The 12,482-nt window shown below is 40.1% G+C and overlaps 1 protein-coding gene across 1 annotated transcript; it reads left to right on the top strand.

Moving 5' to 3' along the window:
- Positions 1–5,985: 5,985 nt before the first annotated feature.
- On the top strand, positions 5,986–8,238 carry LOC133284160 (uncharacterized). The gene has a single exon (XM_061481148.1). The coding sequence runs from the start codon at positions 5,986–5,988 to the stop codon at positions 8,236–8,238; it is 2,253 nt and encodes a 750-aa protein (XP_061337132.1).
- The last annotated feature ends 4,244 nt before the right edge of the window (positions 8,239–12,482 follow it).

Below are 12,482 nucleotides of genomic sequence, written 5' to 3'. Positions count from 1 at the left end.
ATATGTGAGTTAATAATGTATATATATGTGGCCATTTTGTCGAGGCATCTATTAAATTCATAATATTTGAAAAGTCCACATGATGGGTGAATGGGCCCATATATTTCACCCTATATGCATTTTAAAAATGTAAGAGATTGAATCTCAACTTTAGCCGGTGATAATTTCTCTTGAGAACTACCAGTATAAGAAAATTCAATAAATTGGAGAATCTTTTGGTTCTTCAATGCATGATCATAAGAATTTTCAACAATTTTTCACATCACATTTGATCCGGGATGGTCCAGCCGGTCATGCCAATTTTTGATTTACTATGACATGTTTTTTAAATCAATTTTGTACTATCAGTTATTATGTTGACATTGCCTTCTTCCATTATCAAATAAGAGGAATATCCATATTCTTCATTAGAATAAAATAATATTCTTCATTAAAATAAAATAAAATACATTAAAAGACATGTAGATGAAAAGAAATAAAAACTAAAAGAAGATTTACATTTAAAAGAAACAAGCTAATTAAATAACATAATATTAATTATTATTATCAAGGAAGTCTGCAACATCCAGATGTCTAATATATGTGATGCCAACAAAATTATCCTCAAGATTTGCTTCAGTATCATCAATTTTGAATGTCAAATTTGTCTCCACAATATTTTCTTTCTCCTTGATTGAGGGTTGATAAAGCTTGACAAATATTCTAGAGTGCGATAGATTTGTGCCCTATGGCCTTTCGTACCACATCTATGGCATATATTATCTTTAGTCCTTGAAGAGTTACTTTGAGGACCCTTGTTATTCTCTTGTTTATTTCTATAGTGGCATCGATAAATATTTGGACCCTTTCCTCGTCCATGGCCATGACTGCTACTATAATTTTGTCTTCTTTCAAAATTATAATGAGTTGCTACATTCACTTCAGGGAATGGAGCAGATCTAGTGGGACGAGCTTCATGATTTTTCATTAATAGCTCATTATTTTGTTGAGCCACAAGAAGACATGATATCAATTCAGAATATTTCTTAAAGCCCTAATCATGATATTGTTGTTGCAATAACACATTTGAAGCGATCAAAGTGGAAAATGTGAAGCGATCAAAGTGGAAAATGTTTTTTTCCAAGAAGTCCTCATCAGTAGTAATATTTTCTCCACATAACTTTAACTGAGAACTAATTTTAAAAATTGCAGAATTATACTCACTTACATATTTGAAATCTTGCAATCTCAAATGCTTCCAATCATAGCGAGCTTTAGGCAAAATAACTGTCTTTTGATGGTCGTACCTTTTTTTTAAATTATTTCACAATTCAAGTGGATCTTTCACAATCAAACATTCAGCCTTTAATCCTTCATGGAGATAATGACAAAGGAAAATCATGGCCTTTTCCTTATCTTGATTGGATGTTTTCTTTTCTTTCATAATTGTATCCCCAAGACTTTTATCATCAAGGTGGATTTTAGCATCAAGGAGCCAAGCCAAATAATTTTTGCCCGTTATATCAAGTGCAATAATTTTTCAAGTTTTCCAAGATTTGACATGATGCTGTCTAATATAAAAGGAAACGAAGGTTAAAATAAATTCTATTTTGTACACAATGCGTATAACATGTATAAATAAGACAATATTTAGTACAATAATATTTGAGTACAATAATATTTGAAATATTCTAAGGGTAAAGTGTGTCTCATTTTAAGAGAGAGAAAGAGATAGATAAAGAAGGAGAGAGAGTTGACAAAAAAATAAAGGTGTGGGTCCCACCTCTTTGTGAGAGTGAAAGGATATAAGTTGTGTCATTTAAAAGGATAAACACTTTTTCCATCTTCTAATAACGGTATCCTTATATCATAAATTTGAATGTAACAATATCATTAAAGCTAAAATAAAACATCAATTTTAAATCATGAATGAAGTAATATTCCTCATAAATGTTGAAATAGTTTCAAATCCAAATCACTTTATAAGAATTTTTTTTAAACAATAGTTTTAAATCCTTTTCATTTCCATTAATTCCTTACATATCCAAATCACAATCATAATGAAGATCACAATTATAATCATCATCATAATTATTATTATTATTATTATTATTATTATTTTTAATCAGAAAAGAAAAAGAAAAAGATAAAAGGGCATAGAGTTCTTGACTCCCATCGTACTTTGGCAGACGTGCCGAGTCAAAGTCCTCCGGGAAGGGAGGGTTCAGTATTTTATCAGTAAAAGGGTTGTTGTTGTACTTCCCCCTACTGTACTTCCTTCTGTATCCGCCGGGTTCCACACGTCCTCGGACAACCTGAGCATTCTGGTCATGATGAGTCCTATTCCAGTCCTCCTGGCCATTGGCCTGTGCCAGATGGTTTTGAGCATTTTGGCCCTCGGCAACCCGGTTCCCTGGGTTTGGGTTTGCTGCATTCGCCAGGTTGGGCCTTTCTTGATTTTCCACTTCAAGAACCTGGTTTGGCAGGATTAGGTTTCGAGTTCCTTCTCGGCCATTGGCAGGCTGGCCTTCAGTTTCTGTTGCTCCCGGTCCAGTCAGTTGTGTTAAGCGTTGTTCCAAGTCTTGCATTCCCCTATTACTTTCCTCCTGTATTGCCCGAAAGTCCTGCTACCGTTGCAGGTTATTACGAGTTTCCAATTCTGAAATCCGCTCCATGATGTAACGCCCGGCACTTGCAAGCATCAACGACTATCCCCACACACTAACACGAGACTTTTCAGCGTGCTTTGTCCTCACTCGCACACTTCCGAGAAAAACTTCCCAGGAAGTCACCCATCCCTGAATTGCTCCAAGTCAAGCACGCTTAACTGTGGAGTTCTTCCGATCCGGGCTACCGAAAAGTAGATGCATCTTGTTGGTATAGGTAGTACCAATTAATTCTTATAAGCTATCCTCAGATGTGCTATCTTATACCAGCACAATCTCTGGAATCCCTCTCTTTCTGGTGTTATTCGATTCATTCATGTACCCCTCCCGCTGATAGTACACTAGCTCTTCCACTAACCATACATTCAATTGTACATTAGCTCTTCCACTAACCATACAATTGTCAACACTCGGGATGTTACACATGATCGCAGCAAATGCGTTGTTAGCCAACCGAGTATCCGGATCGGCTGATTGGGCAATACGGGCAGCAAGATCTCCTGGGTGCTGGGAAGGGTTGTTCCTTATTGGAGCCATAATCGCATCAGCCCCCCTGTCTCGACGCGCTGGAGTAGACGCGGTGTCTGATACGTCATCCTCAACCTGGACATGGTCATAGTCCACGTTGTTTCTGATCTGGTTCTGAGGCTGATTTACCACTTCCAGAATCGGATCCAACAGTTGATTCTGGTTCTGGGGTGGCTGCTGGCTACTACTCCTTGTCTGGATTGCCATCCTTTGTCAGGTTAGTGGGGACTTCCAATTCAATGAAGATGAAATCCCCACAGACAGCGCCAATGTTTCGTCCTTGAGACAGAGATGTCCAGCCCAATAGGCTGGTGCGTTTATCTTGGATCTAGTGCCCTTTCCAAGGTATCTATTAATGAGATACCCTTGAGTCAAGCAGATCACTGTGCACAGAATACTATAACGGCGTTAGCCAATGGGGTGTGTGTGCGCACAGTGACAGCATAACAGTAAGAGAGAGAGCGTACCGTACCTTTAGGGTTTACATTGTATTTATAGAGGTTACCTGTGGGTAGTGTGGATAGGCCTTTGTTGCCTCTGGTGAGGGCCCATGCTTGCTTGCTATGCTGTCGTATTAGAATTAGTATCCTTGATGGATATCTATCCCTTGTTAATATCAATCCGTATCTTGAATTGCCTCTTGTTGGACTTACCACTTAATGGGTCCATTATATGAGTCCATAACATAGGCAAAAATGTCCTTTAAAAAAAAAACAGTAAAATAAAAAAAAATAGAATCATCGTGAATAGATAAAGTTATAAACATATATATCAAAAGCAGAAAGAATCATCGTGAATATAAAGTTGTCTCTTTGTTGAATATACAAGATTGATAAAGAAAAAAAATAAAAATAAACAAATCACACCCATATGCACGTCTATTGATCCATTATCTACAGTGGTTGACATTTGACAAATCAAATAAAATAAATCAGATTGATAAAGAATGAATAGAGAGGAAGCAAATAGAATGAACTATCCACGAGATCACTTCCGGAATGCAATTTTTTTTTTTTTTTTTTTTTTGGTGTGCTTGATAACGTATTGCGAAAGAAGATTATACAGATAAGAGAAAAAGGGGAATGAATTCTTGTTCTATATTGTAGTACTTCCATAATGTTTTATACATGTCTTATTTATAAGCTCAGAAAATATGAAAGACATAATAACTACAATTAGTTATCTAACGGTCATAACGGTTAATAATGGTTTGGACAAGCAACAATTAAATTGTTTATAACATCATTCTTTTATTTAGAAATATAAAAGATTAATAGCCGAGCGATCTCGTGGTTCTAAGTTTTATTTTGTGTGGAAAGTTCTTTGTTTTCTTTAATTTTTTGGCAACAATATAAATATAGCGATTTTTGGAAAAATAACTTTTGTACGCGTGCGACATTGATGTTTTTGAAATAAATTTTAAACAGTTGCAATGAAAATTCTATTTTAATGCTAAAATATAGAATATATGTACAACTATTTATATAAATTAAAATTGTTCTAGTGGTATAAAAATATTACTCTTATGCATAATTGAGGATGTGTATTTCTTTAAAATTGTTTGGAAGCAATCATGGAGATGAGTATACTAATTTTTTATTGTTTTTCTAATGCCGGCTAAGTATTTCTATGAGTTTGGTTACTACACTAATTTTTTTTAATTTTTTAACGCCGGCTAAGTATTTCTATAAGTTTGGTTACTATTAAATTACTCGTGAAAAATAAAATAATAGATCATATACCGATAACAATAAGTCTTAATATATTTTAATTTTTTATAATAATATATGATTTTGATGTTAACATAGTATCTGAATATACAGTCCGAGCATAATGGAGAAAAAAAAAGGTATTGTATTTTAAATAAAAATTATGAAATATAATTAAATCAATTTATACAATATTTACAAAACTAATACAACTAGTTGCGCATTATTTTAGGTGCAACTGGTTTCTTGCTAGAATAATCGCAGCAGGCACTGAGTTGTACCTATTCCAGCGCACATTTTTTGTTTTATTGTGCCAAAAACGATGCACAAATTCACAAGATGATGTTACTTGACAATTGACATGATCCATAGCATCCAATTTTACTACCCCTTATCGTCTCCATAACTCGCAAACCAAGGTTTTCTTCTTTAGAATATGTGAAGTGAAAAAAATACATGTGTTATGGACTGAGGAAAGGCCCACGATTACAAGAAGCCCAACCAACACAAGCCCAAAGGTAAACTCTATAAATAGGAGCTAAAGACCACAGGTATGGCTGATCTCTCTAACCCTATTTTATGCAATCACGACAGTGTACACACACACCCCTTCAGGCTGCAGCCATTATATAGTGTGTGGTGATTCGCTGTCTCCGAGATACCTAATTGATAGGTTTCTAGAGAGAGAGAGAGCCCTAGATCCAACATCAAATACCCGACCTACGGTCGGACACATCTGCCCAAGGCAGAAACATTGGCGTCGTCTGTGGGGAACACGAACCCACGACCACTTGGTTAAAAGCCACGATGGTGAGGACAACAAGAAGTGAATTTCGACAGCCATCAAGATCGAATTCCAGAATCCAGCCTATCTCCCCAATCAGGAAGATTCCTTTGGATCATCGGCAGATAGATACCGATGCAGTGCACGTTAGTGATGTGCACTTCGATTCGGCATCGACCCCAGCCGTCAATCCGGATGCCCCGTACGTGCAAGGTTTACAACCAATGGAGGAACAAATGGTGGATGCTGTGCAGGTACCAAATGGTTTAGTTGGTGATTCTCGAGTGACAGATCTGGCGTTGCTGCGGTACTCTGGAGAATGGAAGAGATGGAGCGAAGACACGGACTTGAAAGGGAGGAGGGTGCCAGACAGATGCGAGAGCTGGAGGCTCGAGTAGGACGAGCCTCAAACCCGAACCCGAAACGAGCTATAACACGGGTCATGAATGACCTGCGGATCTCAAACACCCAGGCGAACCCTGATGGGACCCGGACTCGGGTGAGAGGAATTGGAAATGTCGAAGGCCGGCCTCAAAGGAGCATACCCAACGTGGTTCACAATCAAGGACCCGAAGTTCAAAACAACGTCGTAGGACAACCGGAAAGGCTGGGAGAGAACCCCCAATCTTCTGATTGGAGACGCCCATCCCGAAACCCAAACCCGAATGACGTATCCGGGGTCTATAGGAGGAAGTATCACAGGGGGCAACACAATGACAGCCCCTTCGTGGACGAGATCGTGGATGCACCATTTCCAGAGAACCTCAACTTATTTGAAATTCCAAAATACGACGGGACGCAAGACCCCCAAGTGCATTTGGATGCCTTTGATACGGCAATGTACATTAAGGGAATTGAAGAGCCACTAATAACCCGGCTATTTGCAACCACGCTGACAGGAGCAGCTCAATCATGGTTTTCATCTCTACCGGCAGGATCCATCAGATCATTTGAAGAGTTCGGAGGTAGATTCTTGCTGAATTTTGCTACGAGTAAAAAACAGCCGAAGTCCGAATTTGCACTGGGAAAAATAAAGCAACAGCCCGGTGAAACCTTGCAGAAGTATTTGGACCGCTTCAAAATGGCCGCCTTACAAGTTCCCGGGCTATCTGAGAATGTTCATTTACATTTGGTCATCGCCGGCCTACACGAGTCCTCCAGGTTGGCTAAATCCGTATACAAAGACCCAGTCCGAACTCTAGTTGAGTTCACTGCACGGTCCAAAAAATATTTGGAGCTCGAACATATGGAGATTGAAAACGCAAACCCAAGGCAACACCACGGCCAGATGGAAAAACTTGGAAATCGAAGGCAAAATGATTTCCGGGGTAAAAGGCCAGAAGAGAAAGTTTCAACAAAAGTAAGATTTGACAGATATGCACCTCTGAATTCGTCCAGATCCCAAATTTGGAGGGAGGTAGCATCCACCGAAATGAAAAGGGTGGATAGGCAACGGCCATTACTGAATCCAGCCAGTCTGGACCAGTCTCGATATTTCGCGTTCCACGATGGCCCTGGTCACACAACCGATGAATGCTGGGATCTTAGAGACGCAATTGAAAGATATATCAGAGAAGGAAAGTTGCGTCAGTATTTGATAAGAACTCAGGGATGGAAGAATAATAAGAAGAGGAGAGGACGATTTGCCAGCCCGTCCCGGGAAAAGAAGTTCAGGGATGAGGGCCGAGGTAAGAAGCCGGCCAAAGAAGAGGATGAATTCATAGAACTTGAATTTGAATGCAATGTTATTAGCGAGGGTTTTGGTGGAGGAGGTGATACCATGAATGCCAGGAAGAAGTACTTAAGAGAGGTGCTTTCAATACGAGAGCGACCTAAGTTTAAAGAAGCCGAACCGGAAGCACCACTACTATTTTTTACTAAGAAAGAGTTAGAGGACGTCATGCCGGGACACGTTGACGGGTTAGTTATCACCGGTACATTAGTCAACTGTAAAGTCAAGAAAATATTTGTGGATAACGGCAGTTGTGCCAACATAATTTTGTGGCAGGCATTCCAGAAAATGAACCTGGATGTGGAAGATTTGAAACCCTGCAACACGGGTTTGATTGCATTCAATGGTCGTGATATTATCCCTAAGGGGTACATTGACCTGAGGCTTACCATGGGAACAAAGGAGGCCTACAAGTCGGAAATGGTAAGATTCATAGTAGCTGACTTCCCGTCGGAGTATAACGTAATTCTGGGAAGGCCAACTATCCACGATTGGGATATGCTGGTCTCCACCAAGCATCAGAAGCTCAAGTTGATCGATAAGCATAAAACGGTCATCACCATTGCTGGGGATCAAAAAGAATCTTGGGACAGCTATTTTAAGTCAGTTAGAGCAGTAGGAAATAATCTTAAGACTCCTGCCGGGGTGAACCCCAATAATAAGCAGGATAGTTCGGGGAAGAAGGGAACAACATCGATTAACTTGGTGGAGTTGGACATGAGGGATGAAACTCAGATCCCGAGGCCGGAACCCGATAGAGAGCTGGAGGAGGTAGTCATTGGAGAAGAAACTCAAGCTGCCAAAATCGGAAAGGGGCTGGCGAATGAGGACAAAATTTGACTTACTGAGTGCCTAAGAAGGAACGTGGACGTCTTTGCTTGGAAATCCTCAGAGATACTTGGAGTGGACCCTCATTTTTGTTGTCACAAGCTCGCAGTATACCCGGGATCTAAGCCAGTAGCCCAGAAGAAAATGAAGCTCAACGCGGAACGTCGGCAAGTACAGGAAGATCATGTGAGGGAGTTGCTGGAAGCAGGATTCATCAGAGAAATACAATACACAACCTGGCTATCTAATGTGGTGATGGTTAAAAAGCCAAATGGGAAATGAAGGGTGTGTACGGACTACACTGACCTGAATAAGGAATGTCCCAAAGATGCATACCCCATGCCCAATATAGATCAGCTCGTTGACAACTCATTCAGGTTCCAGATGTTATCCTTCATGGATGCATATTCGCCGTATAACCAGTTCCCACTACACCTTGAAGACCAAGAGAAAAATGCTTTAATCGCAGAGAGGGAAAACTATTATTATAATGTGATGCCCTTTGGATTGAAGAACTCGGGGGCCACCTACCAAAAAATGATGAATCAGGTATTTGCGGATCAGCTCGGCAAGAATGTGGAGGTATATATAAACGACATGATAGTCAAATCGATTAATTCAGCAATGTACATTGAAGATCTAGAGCAGACCTTTAACGAACTGCGGTAGCACAGCATTCGGTTAAACCCAGCTAAATGTGCTTTTGAAGTCCTTGCAGGAAAATTCTTAGGATTCATGCTGACTCACAGGGGCATAGAAGCTAACCCGGACAAGTGCAGAGCCGTGCTGGAAATGAAGGCCCCGGATAGCAAAAAGGAGATCCAACAGTTGACTGGAAAGCTAGCTTCCCTCACTAGGTTTTTACCTCGGTCTGCAGAAACGGCACTACCTTGTTTCAAACTGTTACGAAAGGAGGTGCAATATGGCTGGACTTCGGAATATGAGGCGGCATTCCAAGAAATTAAAAAGCAACTGGCATCACCACCAGTCTTATCTATTCCAAGAGAAGGGGAGCCATTGATAATGTATCTTTCTGTGGGAGATGTTGCTGTTAGCTCGGTCCTGGTCCAAGAAAATGAGGAGGGGCAACAATCGATTTACTTCGTAAGTCGGATCTTGAGGGAGTAGAGCTCCGTTATCAAAAGTTAGAAAAGGTTGCTTTCGCCTTACTAATCTCGGCTAGAAGGCTTAGAGCATATTTCCAAGGACACCAGATTGTAGTCAGTCAGACTTGCCAATTCGGCAAATTTTGCATAAGCCTGACTTAGCAGGAAGAATTATGGCTTGGGCTGTGGGATTATCAGAATTTGATATAGCTTTCGAAAGCTGAAACACAATCAAATCTCAAGCATTGGCAGATTTTATCAGGGAGCTTACTTCAATCCAAAAGGAGAGCTCAACAAACCCAGAAACCTGGAAAATCTATGTGGATGGGTCCTCAAACTCCAAAGGTAGCGGAGCCGGGGTAATTATTGAGAACCCGGAAGGGGTTTCGGTTGAATACTCCATGCAAATGAACTTTGAAACATCAAACAATCAGGCAGAATATGAAGCATTCATAGCCGGGCTTCAGCAGGCCAAGGAGCTCGGAGCAAGGAGACTACAAATCTATAGTGATTCCTAACTGGTCACCTCCCAGATTGCAGGCAGCTACCAAGCTACGGGACCGTTGTTGGCAAAATACTTGGATTCCGCAAGGCAGTTAATAGCGGAGTTCGAAAAAGTGGAGGTCAGTCATATTCCAAGGAATGAAAATAGCAGGGCTGACATATTGTCAAAGCTACCAAGCACTAAAGGTTGGGGAAACCTTAGAACGGTGGTTGAGCAGAGTATCCCAGAACCTACATGTGTCATGCAGATAACCGAAGGAAACGATTGGCGTGGCACCATCATTGATTACATAGAAAACAGGATGCTCCCCCCCAAAAGGAGGAAGCTCGGAAGTTGGTTAAGGATGCCGCATTGTACACAATGGTAGAAGGGCAACTGTACAGGAAATGAGCCTATTCCCCCTGCTAAAGTGTCTAAGCTCGGTATAATTTTTTTCCTACACTTGGAAAACGATAAAGCAAATTGTTGAACGAAATTGCCCTACCTAGGGAAACGATTAAATAGACGATGTATTCAAACAAGTAGATATTTTTATAATTTCATTCAACATTCCCAATAATATTTTACAATCAACCAAACATATCAGAAAAATAACTCAACATTCCCGGGAAAATTGATTCATATCAAACAACTTTTTGATAATATTCTTGAAGAAAAAAAATTTCTACCATATTGCCGAAAATCTTGAGTTTCGGGTAAAAAAAAAATAAAAATTGTCATACCAAACACCTCCCTATAGTGTCACTCGTAAAGCAAACTAAAGCAGAAAGAAAAGAAACAGCTCTGCAACAAGAAAACTAAACACAGAGCCATCAGCAAAACACAGATCCTTCCAAGCCTGGATCTAGAAGATCTGCTGCAAGCATGTTGATAAGCTCACTATGAGGAGAGGATAGAAACGTGAGGCCAGGGGGGTCATCCAAAGCTAATTTTGCCAAGCAGTCAGCACAAGTATTACAACTCCTAGGAACATGACCCAATAACACAGTCCAATCCTTGTTTAGTAAGGCTCGAATCTTAGCTACCAAAGGAAGCTTTCGAGTATCATTACCAGATATGGTAAGAAGGCTAATAGCTTGTAATGAATCTGACTCCAACATTATTTTCTTCCAACCGTAGTTCCAACCACAAACTAAACCTTTAAAAATCGCCCAAAGTTCTGCTTGCAAGGGGGAGCAGGAACCTATAAAAGCAGTGAAACCACTAACCCAAACGCCCTTACTGTCTCTCAAGAGACCACCGCAGGCAGCTTTACCACCAAGGACAGCACCATCAACATTTAGCTTTAGAAAACCTTGCGCAGGAACTATCCAAACAGATTGGATGGGATTAGGCAGAATACCAGCACAAATATGAGAACCTTTTGTGATGCAGAACCTTCTTTCCTCTATTAAGTCAGCAAGAATAGAGGAAGGATTATCCATTCTTTTGAAATTCTCTTCATGAAGATCCTTATTTCTCCAAGTCCACAGTAAGTTGCATGTATTAAAGAAAAAATCCCTCCAATCCCTCCTTTTGCTGTTACTATAAAGTAGATTAAAAGCCATCCAATCCTTAAAAGAACCCGAACTAAAGAAGTCAGTTGGAAGAGGGTGGAAAAAAGGAAGAAACCAAACCTTACGTGCTTTCTGGCAATCTCTGAAAACATGAAGGCAAGATTCTACCTTATCAAGACAAGAAGGGCAGCAATTCGGAGAACCACTCCACTTGGCAGTAATCTCCTTGGTTGGCAATCTTTCATGTAATAACTTCCACATGAAAAATTTGACCCTCTCCTTCCCTTTCCAGTTCCAAATTCGATTCCAACAGCCATTAGGGGTGGTAGAATTAGCTAAACTCCAATTACTATACGCAATTTTGACAACAGAAAGACCAGGTTTCCAATTCTTCCACATCAGAAAATCATCTTCTCCATCAACCACAGGATGAGGTATAGCCAAAATACAGTTCACCACATCACTGTCAAAATGAAGATCTAAATAACGAATGTTCCAACCCTCCTCAGAAACAAAGTTACTGTGATTAGTTTTTAGAACAGTGTCTTCGGCTATAGGGGGAGCAGTAGCAAAAGAAAGAAGATTGGAACTTAGCCCAGTCCAATTATCTGTCCAAAAGGCTATACTTTTACCATTACCAATCTGCCAACTCAGGTTGTTTAACATGGCAGGCCATATCTTACAAAGGCTCTTCCAGAGATGAGAATCATAAGGTTTGAAGATGGTCTCTTTCGAAAGATCTTTCTTCCTACCATATTTTGACGTCAGCACTTTTACCCAAAGATGAGAAGGAGACTGAATGATTGACCAAGCACATTTCTGAAGAAAAGCTTCATTTTGAACTTTGAGATCAATGATTCCTAAACCCCCCTGATTCTTTGAAAGCTTAAGCTGCTCCCAATTAACAGCATGGAAATTTCTTTTTGTATCAGAATCACCCCAAATAAAGCTCCTTTGGAGCTTCTCAATGTCATCACAAAGACCCCTAGGGAGAAGGCTATTTTGCATATGAAACATAGGCATGGCTGACAACACAGATTTCGCCAAAGTGACTCTCCCAGCCATAGAAAGACATTGTTTTTCCAACCCTGAAGTCTGTTGTTAACCCTGTCCATAATATCTCCATAATGAATCTTGCTAATTTTGCCA

Source organism: Gastrolobium bilobum, unplaced genomic scaffold (genome assembly GCF_033153095.1).
Source record: "Gastrolobium bilobum isolate Gb01-03AN ecotype WA unplaced genomic scaffold, APGP_CSIRO_Gbil_v1 utg214715, whole genome shotgun sequence".
NCBI classification, from domain to species: domain Eukaryota; kingdom Viridiplantae; phylum Streptophyta; class Magnoliopsida; order Fabales; family Fabaceae; genus Gastrolobium; species Gastrolobium bilobum.
This window is presented reverse-complemented; position numbering and strand designations above follow the sequence as displayed.